The sequence below is a fragment of the Lemur catta genome, chromosome 8 (assembly GCF_020740605.2).
Source record: "Lemur catta isolate mLemCat1 chromosome 8, mLemCat1.pri, whole genome shotgun sequence".
NCBI classification, from domain to species: Eukaryota; Metazoa; Chordata; class Mammalia; order Primates; family Lemuridae; genus Lemur; species Lemur catta.
In genome coordinates, this window is record NC_059135.1 from 70,357,727 (window position 1) to 70,373,171 (window position 15,445).

General features: G+C 40.9%; 1 protein-coding gene across 3 annotated transcripts in view; it reads left to right on the forward strand.

Annotated features, from left to right (window-relative positions):
* The first annotated feature begins 13,074 nt into the window (after positions 1-13,074).
* The window catches only part of CACNB4 (calcium voltage-gated channel auxiliary subunit beta 4), a 234,155-nt gene continuing 231,784 nt past the window's right edge, over positions 13,075-15,445 (forward strand). The window contains exons 1-2 of one of the 3 annotated variants that reach the window (XM_045559025.1): positions 13,075-13,302; positions 13,805-13,888. In XM_045559025.1, coding sequence (XP_045414981.1) covers positions 13,234-13,302; positions 13,805-13,888 — 153 coding nt within the window. In that variant the 5' untranslated portion in view covers positions 13,075-13,233. Of the gene's footprint in view, positions 13,303-13,455; positions 13,579-13,804; positions 13,889-15,445 lie in introns of those variants that run through there. The other 2 variants (XM_045559021.1, XM_045559022.1) reach the window with 2 other exon arrangements.

Consider the following 15,445-nt stretch of genomic DNA (forward strand, 5'->3'; position numbering starts at 1 on the left):
GGAATAGTCTAACTTCAGATTTCTATGTTGGGTTCATACTGTTTTATATCAAAAATAAAAAATAATTTCTTTTTTTATATGAAATCTTCATACATTAGAAAGATTTCCTGAAAGTTTATAATAGAATTAATTTTATTAATGTAGAAAAATACTCGTGGGTGTTAAGTAATTAAAACATTTATTATTTAGGATTTGAAATTATTTGCAGATACGTTATCTTACGCTGTTTCAAGTAGTTGCTACTTGACCATGTAATAAATTTTACTGTGTGTTATGAAGGTGGTTGTAAAGTTTCACCTTTCAAATTTAAAAAAGTTGATTGTAAATGTTTTAAAAATATATGGCTTAGGAATTTTTTCTTTCAAAGTTTTCGTTAGTAAAAACATAAATTTTAAGGCTCCTGAGTTGTAGGAAAGGGTTTATTGAATTATTTTGATGAGAAAGCTAGTTATTTTTATAAGTAATAAATTATAAATGATATAGCACCGATCTATCATGCTTTGTTTTAGTCAAAACATATTTTTTATCTTATATCAGTTTTAGCCAATAAATAAAGGGGAAGACTCCGTTTTAGGGATTTATATTTTTTTTGTTTGATTTGGTTTAGTTTTCTTTTGAAAATTAAAGTTTGTAAGTTTTCCCGGAAAAAGAATTATTCTGATTGTATCAAGCTAATTTTGATTTTGAGAGTTTTTTAAAAAACCATACTTTGTCAAAAGATAAATTATGTTGCTTACATGGTATAGTGTCCCTCCAAACTTCATGTCCACTTGGAATGTCAGAATGTGACCTTATAGTAGTCTCTCCTTACCTGCAGGGATACGTTCCAAGATCTCCAGTGGATGCCTGGAACCACAGATAGTACTGAACCCTGTATAAACTATGTTTTTTCCTCTGCATACACAGTCCTGTGATAAATTTAATTTATAAATTAGGCACAGTAAGAGATTAACAATAAGAACTAATAATAAAGTAGAATAGTTATAACAATATACTGTAATAAAGTTATTTAAAACTTATGAATTGTTTCTTTCTGGAATTTTCCATTTAATATTTTTGGACCAGAGTTTAGCGTGGGTCACTGATAACTGCAGAAAGGGAAGCCACAGATAAGGGGAGACTACTATATTTGAACATAGGGTCTTTGCAGCTGTACTTAGTTAAGGATTCAAGGTGAAATCATCCTGGATTTAAGTCCAATGACTGGTGTCCTTAGAAGAGGAGAAGATACTGAGACACAGTGGAAGAGGCCATGTCAGCATGGCAGCAGAAGTTGGAGCTATGCTGCCATGAGACAAGGACTACCCGGGGCCACCAGAAGCTGGAAGAGGCAAAGGATTCTTCCCCAGAGCACTACCCTGCTAACACCTTGATTTCAGACTTTTAGCTTCCAGAACTGTGAGAGAATAATTGTCTGTTTAGGAAACTAATACACATGGGTAAAAGTGTACAGCAAAATCTGAGTACCAGGCATCAGAATTTTTTATATGATTGCTTAAAATTGGCATGGGAATTCTGACAAAGTTATCTATAGTCTAGTAGCAGTCTTATTATCTTTGCTAAACTAATGAATTGCATGGATAGATGAAACTAGGACCCCTGTTAATCCCATCATCCTATTTTATTGATTTTTAAAATACCACATCTACATTTCAATAATTGATTTCTTTATGCCAGAGGTGTTATTTTTATCCACTCCTCTACTCATCTTGAGTAGTAAATATTGAATGACAGGAGAAATGTGCAAAGGCAAACAAGAACAAAGAAGAAACAAGAAAACTAGATGGATATTCCCCTACAAAGGTTCCTGAAGAAAGGACATTTGGTTTTGTTCTTATTTTACACCGTTTAATATCCTAATGAGAAAAATAAAGGGTTCTCAATATCTTCATAGTAAGTGACCTGTTATATTTTGGTTTAGGGAACCAGCTACTTTTCTTTTTTAGATTGAGGTGAAATTCACATAAAACTAACTATTTTAAACAACAATTCAGTGGCATTTTAGTACCTGCACAATGTTGTGCAGTCACCACCTCTAGTTTCAAAACTAGACCTTTTTGTGTCTGGCTTCTTTCACTTACCAAAATGTTTTTGCAGTTCACTTCTATTGTAGCATGTATCAGTACTTCATTTCTTTTCATGGCTGAATAATATTCCATTATGTGTACATACCATAATTCATTCATCTGTTGGTGAATACTTCGGCTGTTTTCACCTTTGGTGGTTATGAATAACGCTGCTATGAACGTGTGTACATGCATATGAGTACCAGTTTTCAGTTCTTTTGGATATATACCTAAGAGTGGAAGTGCTGGGATGTATTCTACATTTAACTGTATTTATTTATTAATTTAAAAATAGAGATGGGATCTCGCTCTTGCTCACGCTGGTCTCGAACTCCTGACCTCAAGCAATCTTCCCACATCCGCCTCCCGGAGTGCTAGGAGTGAGCCACCCTGCCCCACCTTACATTTAGCTTTTTGAGGAACTACCAAACTTTTCCACAGCTGAGCTATATTACATTCCCACCAACAACGCATGAGGGTTCCAATTTCTCCACATCCTCACCAAATACTTTCTGTGAATTTCTGTTTTTTTTTTTTTTTTGGTTTTAGCCATCCTAGTGGGTGTGAAGTTGATACCTTATCATGGCTTTTATTTGCATTTTCCTAATGACCAGTGATGTTGAGCATCTTTTCATGTGTTTATTGGCCACTTGTATATCTTTTTTGGAAAAATATATAACTCCATTTTGCATTTTTTTTGTTTTGAGACAGGGTGTCACTATGTTATCCAGGCTGGTCTCGAACTCCTGGACTCAAGCAGTCCTCCTGCCTTAGAGTCTGTGTTTCTTTCACACAGGATGGGCCAAACATGGGGGAAACAGGAGCTCAAGGAAACTTATGGAGAACTGTGTTTTCTAAACAGAAAAGAGCTAAATTCAAGGAATTTCTGTGAGGAGAAAGCAGGTGACACCTAGTTGAGGCTCATTTGGTTTTGAGGAAGAGTAGTTCTGAGCGAAGCGTAAGGACCTAGGGCCCACACACATAAGCCTGGTTTCTCCAAGAACCAAGTTTGGTGAGAAAAAATATCCAGCCTGACCTTGGGATTCTGTCACATTATGGATGAGAGCCAAACACTTCAGCATCACATACTGGAGTCTTCATGATCTTATCTCTTCTACTCTGTTCTACTCTCTCATATACACTAGACCCTACCTCCAAACCCAAAGTTCCTCAAGTGCCAGATTGGCATTTTGGTACCTGTTTGGCCCTGGTTTGTTTGTTTGTTTTGGCCTGGAATGCTTTTGTTTACCTAATAAATTATCCTTTCAAGTGTTAGCCCAAATTTCACTGGCCCTCAAACCATGCTGTGCTGTGAAACATCTTACAACTATGTTATAGTTAGTGGTTACCTTGTTGCTGCATTTGGAATGATCTGTTTACAGAACAGCCTCTGCTTTGGACTTTATAGTTTGGCTCATTCAACATGCATTTCAAACTATCTCCTTGTTTAGGTTTTTCTCTATGGAAATCAGTAAACAAGATAATAGTACTTGCCTTCCTGGACTCCTATGTAGCCAGGGGTGCCCATGTGGCAGGGTTTTGGCCACTGAGATTTAGGAAGAAGTTCCTGGGGAGGACTTCCTAGGATGAAAGAAAAAACTTTGAAAGAAAAGACTTTCTGTTTCTTCTGGCTTAGAAAGCAGATGGAATGCCAGGAGATAGAGCAACCATGTTGTGACCAGGAGGAAGAAAGACACAATGGCTCAGGAAGATAAAGGTGTCTCTGGTTCCTTGGTAACATCTTTGTGCGGCTGTACCAGTTTTAGACTGTCTTCCTCTGGATGTCTTCATATGTGAGAAAAGCTCTTATCTGTTACATTTATTTGTCTGAACTACTGTTAATAGGGTTTGCTATTTGTATCTGCATTTCTACCTCTACTAGGTCTATAGAATTTTTCAGATCTTGGAGCTGTTTTTTATTCATTATTGTATTCTTAGAGCACAGCATAGGCACATAAATGTTTGTTGAATAACGAATGAAAATGGATTTAGCACCTCACGGTGCCTGGTATTCAATAAATGTGAATTTTCTTACCCTTGTGCTTGTTTATAATCATTCCATTCTAACATTTCTGAAATCAGGATGTATTTGATAGTAGATGAACATGTATTGTAGGATTTCATTTTCTTCTCTTAAAGCTCTTTAATCATTGATACATCTGAAAATCCAAGCTGTCTTAGAATCAAAGGCATTTGGTTTTCCTTTTAACAAGAGATAAAGGGGGCTAGGGTCTGATCTAAGTGTCGAAAAGGACAATGGCTCTCTTTTATTTTGTTTGTCTTTTAAATATCTTAGCATCTCCAGTGCTCACGGATGGTTTCCAAAACAGCACTCTCCTTTCTCCACTGGGTCCAGAGATTGCAGCAGAGGCAGAAGCACAGTGAACATTTCTTTCTGTATATCAGGACACAGTATATCTCAGAAAAATACAAAATTAGGAATTTTAATATCTGGAATTTACATATTTAGCACCTTAATTTGAATTTTTAGAAGACTACTTCCTTTAAACATTGTAGAAAGACTTTGCATAATTTATGATAACCACCCAAAATGGCAGAATGAAGATGATGAAGGGTAGAGGTGATCAGATTTTATGACTGTCTAAGCAAGTTTTCCTTCATGTGGAGGATCATTTTGTCTCTTGCAGTTTTTTACTCCCCTCTTTTCCTGTAAGAGGATTGTATGTGTCTGCCCACGTTCTTGACTCCTGGAGTATTATGTCCTCATTCAGTGCTTTGGGGATTGGTCTTATATGTCTGGCAAAGAGATCTGAGCAGAAGCCTAAGAGACATCATGAACTTCCTGTAGCTCTCTGGCTTCTGCTCTATTCAGGGCCAGTATGTTCCAGATTGGGGCTGCTTTTTCTCAACCTGGGCCTGGGAATGGGAAGACAAGGAGAACAGAGCCACAGCCTGGACCAGAACACTAGGCTACATGGTGTTGGAATCCATTGAGATTTTAGAGTTATTTGTTGCCATAGCAAAGATGGCAAATATGCCTGGGAAAAGAAATGTAGATTTTAAAATTTAAATTAACTAGTTGGTAGCATCTCAATATAATTCACTATTTAAAAGATGTGTAAGTGTGATTCATCTTCACAGTGATTATACTTACAAGATAGATTTTGGATTTTATTTCCATTACCATCTGAATCATTTGTACCTTTCAAAAGTATACTGAGAGAATAGCGTTTTCACTGGGTTCTATAGAATGTAAGGGTTTTTTTTTGTTTTTTGAGACAGAGTCTTGCTTGTTGCCCTGGGTAGAGTGCAGTGGCGTCCATCATAGCTCACTGCAACCTCAAACTCCTGGGCTCAGGGGATCCTCCTGCCTCAGCCTCCTGAGTAGCTGGGACTACAGATGCACACCACCACCACGCATGGCTGATTTTTCTGTTTTTTAGTAGAGAGTTGGTCTCGCTCTTGCTCAGGCTGGTCTCAAACTCCTGAGCTCAAGCAATCCCACCTCAGCCTCCCAGAGTGCTAGGATTACAGGTGTGAGCCACTGCACCCGGCCAGAATGTAAGTTTTTTAGGGTGAAGAAAGTAAACACTTTTTTATCCAATTTCTGAAAACTTAATAATCTTTAATATCCTGAAGGTTCACAGCTTATGTGCCTTTTGAACAGATTTTCAATGTTTGGAACAGAACACTGGGGACGGGGAAGAGGTAATTCTGGAGAAATTCCTTAGAACAAGAGAAAATAGAACCTCTAAATTGAAAACTCAGAAATTTATGCCACAATTGTTCGGACACAAACATAAAAGGTCAATTAACAAACCCATAATGTATAATTAAACACACATGCCACTATTGTGATTTTGTTTGCTCTTAGGTTAAAAATACAAACAATATTCTAGATGCATGGATGCTAGACAAAATGTTATTTGATTTTTGATTAAGAAACATACTGTCATTTTATGATCCTGAGCTCTGTGACTTTTGCAAATCATGCCTTTTTTTAAAAAAAGCACTTTGGGCAAGACTTTGTAGAAAATAGTTTAAAAATGTATTTATTAAGTAGCAATAAAGTTTATGAAGAGGGAGAGGGTATTTGTAGCTGACAAAGTGATTCAGCAGTGTTCAATGTTTTAGCAAAGAAGGCAGAGTATGATAGCAGTCACTTGCTCTCGAACAATTCATTCTCTTGAGCTCAGTTTCCTAATTTTCTAAATGTGAAGTTTGTTCTAAATGGTTTCTAAATTCCCTTCCAGCTCTAAAATTTTAGGATTTTTAAAAATTTTTATTTGAAATAGTTTTATATTTACAAAAAGTGTGAAGGATAGTATAGAGAATTCCACACCTAGTTCCCTACACCTTACTGTGTGGTACGTTTGTCACAATCAATGAGCCAATAGTGATACATTATTATTAATTAAATTTCATACATTATTCAGATTTGCTCAGTTTTTATCTTATGTTCTTTGTTCCAGGATCCCATCCAGGATATAATTACATTTAGTCATCCCTTTAGGTTCCTTTTGGCTCTGACAGTTTTCTCAGACTTTCCTTGTTTTTGATAACCTTGGCAGTTTTGAGGAGTACTTATCACATATTTTGTAGAATGTCCCTCAGTTGAGACTTGTCTGACATTTTCCTCATGATTAGACTGAGGTTGTGGGTTTTGGAAAGAAGACAGGGGAAAAGTGCCATTCTCATCATGTTATATCAAGGGCACATACTATCAACCTGACTTTACTGTGGATGTTGATCTTGATCACCTGGCTCAGGTAGTGTTTGTCAGGTTTCTCTACTTCCCCCTTCCCATACTATACTCTTTGGAAGGAAGCCACTATGTGCAGCCTCCACTTAAGGGGTGAGAACTTACTCCTCCCTTCCTTGAGGGTAGAGTGTCTACATAAATTATTTGGAATTCTTTGGAATGGGAGATTTGTCTCTTCTCCCCCATTTATATATTTAGCCATTTATTTTTATCACTATGGACTCATGGATATTTATTTTATACTTTGGGTTGTATTTCAATACTACTACTATTGCTCAAATTATCCCAGGTTTAGCCATTGGGAGCTCTTTCAGTTTGCTCCAATGTCTCTTTAACATACCCCCATCATTGTGGTTTTGTTTTTTGGGTGGTGGTTTTTAAAGCACTTCGTTACTTTCTGGAAATATAACTTGCTCCAGGTCCACCTCGTATGTTTCCTGCCCAAGTCCTGGAAGCAGCCATTTCTCCAAGGTTGCCCTGGTTTCTTTTATTAGAGGATGGTAGTAGAAACCAAGATATTGGTACTAGATGTGTTTGTTGCTACTAAAGAGTCATTGCTTCAAGACTCTCAGCTAAAAGCAAGAAAATATATGGGAGTATACTAACTCATGTATATATATATCTCTATAAATATTTCTATATAACCTGTATCTATATTAAGCTGCACCTGAGTAGATACAGATGTCTCTGACTCTAATTCATTACCACCTGGATCATTCTAGCCTCCTCCCCTTGCTTATCCAACAGTGGAAAGTCTAGCTTCCATCATCTTCCACCCATTTACTGAACTGTTCAATTCCAGTATATGTGTATTGTGATTTCAGAATTGTTAACCCACACTCCTCAGAACCAAATTTATCAGCTGCAGTACAGTGCTTATGCACAGTCCCTTGTAGCCTTATGGGCTCACTCATTTCCCAAGTTTTTTAGGCCAGCACCCTTTTCTTCCATGCTCTCCAGTGATGATGTTTCATATATTTGTAATACAGTTATATATTTTTGTCACATTCTGCATTCCATCCCAGAATCTCCCAAATCCTCAGTGATTTTTTTTTTTTTAATTTTCACACATTTTCACTCTTCATGCTGTAAAGTTCTATAGGTTTTGACAGGCCCATGTCAGGTAGCCAGTAGCATAACAGAATAACTTCATCACCCTAAACAAATCCCCTGTGCTTCACCTATTCAACCTTCCCTCCCCATCACCCTCCCAGAACCTCTGTTCTGTCTACTGTCTTCATAGCTTTGCCTTTGTAAAATCTCATATGAATGTGATCATATAGTATGTAGCTTTAGTCTGGCTTCTTTCACTTACCAATATGCATTTGAGGTTTATCCATGTTTTTTCCTGTCTTGTTAGCTGAATAGTATTCCAGTATATGATTAGACCATGGTTTGTTTATCCATTCATCCACTGAAGGACATCTTGGTTGCTTCCGGTTTGGGGCTATTATGAATAACGCTGATATTAAACATTTGCATGCTGGTTTTTGTGTGGACATAAGTTTTCAGATCAGTTGCATAAATACTTATGCAATCCAATTGCTGGGTTGTGTGGTAGGACAGTTCAGCTTATTAAGAAGCTGCCACACTGTGTTCCGAAGTGGCTATACCATTAGCGTTCCCATCAGCAATGAATGAGAGTTCCTATTGCTCCTTATCCTTACTAGGGATTGGTGGTGTCATTTTTTTTCCCAGTCATTCTAATAGGTGTGTAGTGGCATTGCGCTGTTGTTTTAATTTGCATTTCCCAATGGTAAATGATGTTGAGCATCTTATCATACACTTATTTGCTATCTATGTATCACCTTTGGTAAGGTGTCTGTTCAGATCTTTTGTTCATTTTTTAATTGGGTTGCTTATTTTCTTATTGTTGAGTTTTTAGAGTTATTTATATACAGTATTTTGCTTACAAGTTCTTTCTCAGATTTGTGAATTATAATTTCTCCTAGTGTGTGGCTTGCCTTTTTATTCTCTTAAGAGAGTCTTTCACAGAGCAGAAAATTTTAATTTTAATTAAGCCCAAAATCAATTTTTACTTTCTTGGATCATGCTTTTGGTGGTGGTATTATTTAAAACCTCATCAGAGCCATGTAGATTTTCTCCTAGAATTTTTATAGTTTTGCGTTTACACTTAGGTCTGTGATCCATTTGGAGTTAATTTTTCTGTAAGGTCTAAAGGATTTTTTTTTTTTAAAAATAACAGCTTTATTGACATATAATTCACATACCATATAATTCATCCATTTAAAATATACAATTCATTGGTTTTCAAGTATATTCACAAATGTGTGCAACCACCATTATAATCATTTTTAGAACATTTTTCTTCACCTCAAAAATAAGTCCTTTACCCTTTAACTATCATCTCAATATGCCCCAGACTCCCCAACCCTAAGCAACCACTAATCTATTTTCTGTCTTTATAGATTTGCCTATTCTGGACGTTTCAGATAAATGGTATCATATAACATGTGACCTTTTGTGACTGACTTCTTTCACTTAGCATATTTTTAAGACTCATCCATGTTGTAGCATTATCAGTACTTCATTCCTTTTTATAGAGGAATAATATTCCATTGTGTGGATATATTATATTTTGTTTATTCATTAGTTAGTGGACAATTGGGTTGTTTCCACTTTTTGGCTATTATAAATAACGCTACTATGAGTATTCTTGTACAAATTTTTTTGGGGGGGGGTTAAAATTTATTTTTAATTATTTTTATTTTTAATTATTGTGGAATTGTACAAGTGTTTGTGTGGACATATGCCTTTGTTTATCTTAGGTATATACCTAGGAGTGGAATTGCTGTATCATATGGTAATTTAACCATTTGAATAACTTCCAGACTGTTTTTCAAAGTGGCTGCACTGTTTCACATTCCTTTCAGTGGTGTATTGTGGTTTTTCCACATTCTTGCCAACACTTGTTATTATCTGATTTTTAAAATTGTAGTTGTCCTAGTGGATGTTCTATTATAGCCTCACTTTGTTTCGTGAGGCTATAATAGAATACCTGAGACTAGGTAATTTATAAGGAACAGAAATTTATTTTCTCACAGTTCTGGGGTCTGGGAAATCTAAGATCAAGGTGACAGCATCTGGCGAGGGCCTTCTTGCTTCATCATCACATGGTGGAAGGCAAAAGGGCCAAGAGAGAGCCACAGGTGGCTGAATTCACCCTTTCAAAAAGGCACCAACCCCATCCATGAGGATAGAACCTTCATGGTCTACTCACCTCTTAGAGGTCCCATCTCTTAATACTGTTACAATGGCAATTACATTTCAACATGAGTTGTAGAGAGGACAAACATTCAAACCATAGCATTAGCTCATATGCTAGTTTTGATTTTCACTATAATTACCCTGACTAATTACTAATGATGTTGACCACTTTTTAATGTGCGTGTTGGTATATCTTCTTTGGAGAAATGTGTATTCAGATCTTTTGCTTATTGTAAAAATTGGGTTGTTTGTCTTTTTGAGTTGTAAAAATTCTTTATATATTCTAGATACAAATCCATTATCAGATATATGATTTGCAAATATTTTCTCCCATTCTATGGGTTGTCTTCTCACTTTCTTATTAGTGCCTTTTGAAGCACAAAAGTTTTTAACGTTGATGAAGTCTAATTTATTTTTTCTTTTCTTGTGCTTTTGGTATCATGTCTAAGAATCCATGCCAAATCTAAGATCATGAAGATTTACCCTTATGTTTTCTTCTAATATTTTATCTTTTTAGTTCTTTCACGTAGGTCTTTGATTCAGTTTAATTTTTGTATATGGTGTGAGGTAAGGATCCAACTTCATTTTTCTGCTCTGGGGCTGGGAGTGGGGACAATCTCTCTGAGTGACATCACCACTTTAGATGCTGAGTAGGGAGGAACAAGCAGTCCCAGGTCTCTTGGTTTGCCTCTCCAAGAGCCAGGATCAAAGGCAATCAGGGCCACAGTATTCTCAATGGTGCTGTGGCCAAGGTACAGCCTCCATCCCATGGGGCTAGTGGCTAGGCAGAAGAAGGGAGCCCCCACCTCCCTGCCGTACTTGCTTAAAACTCAGCCCCAGCAATAAGTAGCCAGGGGCTGGGAAGCAGGATGATAAATGCTGAGTCCTGTCCCTTCCAGGAAGACAACTCTCCAACTGGGAGCTGAGGGGAGAGGGAGCCCTGTGTTCTTGGCTGCACCAGTGTGGAGTGCAGTTTCCCTCTCTGAGCTGGGAGCTGGGCAGGAGGGAGCAGGTTTTGATTCAAATACCACAGACTCCTTTTTCTTACTGAGTTTTGATAGACTTTCTTTAATAAAAGTTTCTTCATTTGCTGTGTACCCTTAGGACCGTTTCCAGAGGTTTAACTGGTTGTGTGTGTATATTTTAATAATTTTCACCAGTTTGTGGAGCAGGTGTTTAGAGCTCCTTGTGCTATTGTGCCTCTGTGGATTCTGTTTCAATAAATAAAAGTCACTGAGACTGTGGGCAGTAGAAAACCAGACAATTCAAATTCCAGTGCCCACATAATAATTCATTCTATATATACCTATTAAGTATCAACTATGAAAATGGCTCAGAACTAAATATGAATTGGAACTAAAGCAGGGACTTCTGGATTGTTAGACACACCATTACCCATACACTCCATGGAGTATCTACTCTATGTAAGATACAAGAATAGAAGATAAAATGCTAAAAATATATTCTGAAAATTAGAAGATTTTCACAAAAAGAGAACTAATAAACCAACGCAGCCTATGTGAAGTGCCCAGAGAATAAATGCTCCAGTTTTTCAGGAGCACAAGAACTTATCCAGGGCTGGAGTGGTCAGGGAGGATTTCTGTGGAGGAAGAGTGAGCTGAGCAGGTTTGGAGGCAGAGTAGGATGCTGCTGGGTGTGCAGACAGGTTTCGGGGAGGGAATATTCCAAGGAGGCATTCCAAGGCAGAGGTGTTGAGGTGGGATTGCATTTGGTATGTTTGGGTATTAATGAGTAGACCTGCCAGCTTGCTGGAAGGTTTGTATAAAGAGATCAAGTTGGAGAAATGAAGTGGTGGATGCCCAGAAGTGAGGTGATGATGTTTGATTGTTGGACCGGGGAGTTTAGACCTTATCTTAGAGAAGAGTGACTTGGGCAAAAGAAATTTTAGGGAAATGGCTTTACCTGTAGGGTGCAGATGGAAAGAAGTCTGTGTGTGTGTCTCTGTGTGTGACACGTTTGTAGGTACATTGGCTAGGGAGCCTGAAGGCAAGGAGACTAGTTATAAAACTGTAACAAAGTTTGGATTCAGTGAAGGGGGTAGGAATGGAAATGAAGTGTCTGGTGGATGGTTAAGTATAACATAGACCTCCCTAAGGCCAACCAATTGTTAAAACAAATGTGGCAGTTGTTTCCAGAAATGAATAAAATCCTAGAATGCAAGGTGACATAGGCTGGTTTAGAGGTTTGAGATACTATGTATGTTTTAATGACGGAATTCTCCTTCATTAACTACAGCTAAAAGGAGTCTCTTTATTTTTGTATTTGCATATATTTTTTCTTCCCTCTTCTGATTACTTCAGCTTCTTCCTCTCCATAATCCCTTTTAATTTGATCACAAATTAATTTGTATTTGCAGGGGGAAACCAGCGGCAAAGGTTGTGTGTGGTTTCAAGGATGAGTTTCCTCCCTTGAAAACAGCTATCCCTGTAGAAAAGAGAGGCACGCGGTCAACTCTTGCTTTTTAGCAGGTCTAACGTGACCTTCAAAACTCCTTAGGACATGCTGGTCTCTGGCCGGGCCACATCTCCCGTCAGACTCAGGCTGGCACGGTTTCCCACGGCTGCCTGGATGTGTGAGACTCGTAGCTCTGAGGATAGAGTTGCCAAAACAATGCAAAAACACGGTCAAAAAGCAAACCACACAATCTCATGCTTTACCACACTGGGCTGACGAGCGAAGGCGCGGAAGGTCGGTTCTGCCCCTGCCCTGCTAAAATTCCAGTGCAGCAAACGCACACACCCGCTCGCTCGGTTTTTCCCACTCCCACCACACTGCACCAGCTTCCCTCCCCAAGTCCTGATTCATGAACCGTGCCACCTTTGTCTCGTTTTAAACTGTGCAGACTATTTTAATCCTCCCACCCCCAGCCCAGATTCCCCCTCCCTCCATCCTCTGGAAAGCTCAGATGTAAAGCGCTCGCTAGGTGGGAGAGTGCTTCTCCCCATCCGCTCGGATAGGCGAGATCCCGAGAAGCCCCCTCCCCGGGACCCCCGCTGCGGGCGCGGGGGAAGCGCCTCGGTCCCTTTAAGGTGCGGCGCTCTCCGAAGTGCGGGCAGGGAGCCCGGGAGCCGGCGCGGGTCCCGGAGCCGGGTGGGAAGTCCTGTCGCCTGCCCCCTCCACCCGCCGCCCGGCCCCCGGGGGCCAGCGCGCCCTCCGCCCACCGCGCACGGGCGGGCCATGCGGCGGCTTTGAACCATGTCCTCCTCCTCCTCCTCCTACGCCAAGAACGGGACGGCGGACGGGCCGCACTCCCCCGCCTCGCAGGTACCGCCCCGCCCCCGCCACCCTCGCGCCGCCCCCGCCGCCCGGGCGCGCCCCGCCTTTGTGCCTGGCGCGCGGGGCCCCCGGGCTCGGGAGTCGGCGCCCCGCTCCCCCCACCCCTCCTCCGCGTCCCTTTCTCCTCCGCTCCTCCTCTTTCTCCTCCTTCTCCTCCTCTCCCTCCTCTGGGTCTCTGCGCTCCCGCTCCGGAGCCCGCAGCCTCCCCCAGCCGATGCCGGGGACTCGGACCCCGCACCCTGAGCGGCTTTGTTAATGGATGTGGTGGGTGCTCGCGGGCGGCTGTCCTCAGGCTTCTCCTCGGCCGTCGAGGCTGGCAGTGGGTGGGGTGGGGTGGGGGCTGTGTTTGGGAGTCGCCGAGGGGACTTGGGAGCGGGCTCTGGGGGACCCCGGGGAGCTGGTCCGGAGGCGGACTCCGGCCGGGGGTGGTCGCCCCGCTCCGCGCTGCGGTCCTCACCGGCTTCTCTCTGGCCCCGTGTGTCGAGTCCAGGTGGCCCGAGGCACCACAACCCGGAGGAGCAGGTTGAAAAGATCCGATGGCAGCACCACTTCGACCAGCTTCATCCTCAGACAGGTAGGAGAGGGAGGCGGGAGAGCAGGGTGGGGAGGAGGCCGAGCGCGGCTCCCACGTGCGGGAGCGGCGGGTCCCGGCCCCGCGCGCGCCTCTTCCCGGCCCCGGACGGGCGCTCGGGCCCCGGCCCGCTCCCTGCAGCCTGGGCTCCCGAACCCCCGGGGCCAGGCGTCCCCGCGCCACCCCGTAGTGTGTGCGTGTGGACACAGGTCGGCGGGGACCTGGCTTGGGTCAAAGACATTGAATTTAAGAGCCGGAAATGTTTCTGGTGACACCTTAGGCGCGTGGAGAAACGTCTGTAAGTCTTGTAACTTGACTTAGCGCAACAGAGCCCCAGGGGCCCGGACCTGGTTCGATTCGGGTCGAGAGTTAGTGGTTTCTTCTATTTTGTCCTATTTTGAAGATTCTTTTCTCTCTGGATCTTGAGAGAGATCTCCGAGCTCTGGCCACAAGAAAGACACTTTGAGCAGAAAGTTTGGTCTCACTTTGGGACCGCTTCTTTGATTCGCTTAATTAGGGAAGGACGGGCGGATCTGGTTACATGGAAAGCAGCGGAAAGCCAGCAGCACTCAGTTCTCTGGGTCTGGGTGGAACCACACTTCGTATTTGTTTTCTTTCTTAGCGCTTGCTTTCTTCCGCCTGGTCCTGGTGCAAGTTATTTGTGCTCGGGATCGCCGGTAACGCTGAATGGTCAGTTGCCTGTCATCTTGACGCAGGAAATTGGTCCTCAATTTTCTTACTGTCCATGTGCTGCTAGTGAAACCACCCTAGCTGCTGGGTGCTAGAGAGATAATGCAAAAGTAAGTCACCTTGAGCTCTCTTTGGAACAGAAACTGTCCGGGTGTGTGTGCTCTGGGTGACCTAGGAAGACTTTGGTCATCGCACCAAGAGGCTTTTATCCCAGGTTCTGCTGTGGGCTGCTGGAGTGACCTTGAGAGATTCTTTTCTCTCTAGGTCACTCAGCGCGTTGTGTAATGTGTTTCTAACCTATGATGCAGCTGTGATGTGTTTCTTTAGTGATTTTCATCAATTTAAACATATCAACGACCAATGGGCTTTGGATTCAAAATTGGACTCCGACCTCTAACGGTTGTATAAAGCATATTTAGGTCATATTTATTGTGTAGAATTTCACTTTCTGTAGAAACAAATTATTACTACCACTCTTTAATTCAGTGAGCACTATTGTGGATTCTAATTTCATTCTAAAAGTGCATTCTATCCCCTTTGCAATATTTAGGTTATTTATGTGTTTGATAAGGCAAACAAATTATTCATCTTAAAAACATTTTTGAGTTGTGCAACTGTTTGAGATCTTGCTGATGCTTATTTTGTAGATGCCTATTTTTGGTAGTGTTTTATTGTTGTGAATTCTTGAAAATACTAATTACATAGCAGTTCATTGTATGAACTGTTTGACTAAAACTTTTGAGTTCATCCATACCATCACTGAATTAATGCTTTATTCTTCCAAACACAAACAAAACAATATTCTTCCTAAAATTCATATTCTTTCCTCAATTTATACCCATAAATGAAATCATGTATATATAAATTCTT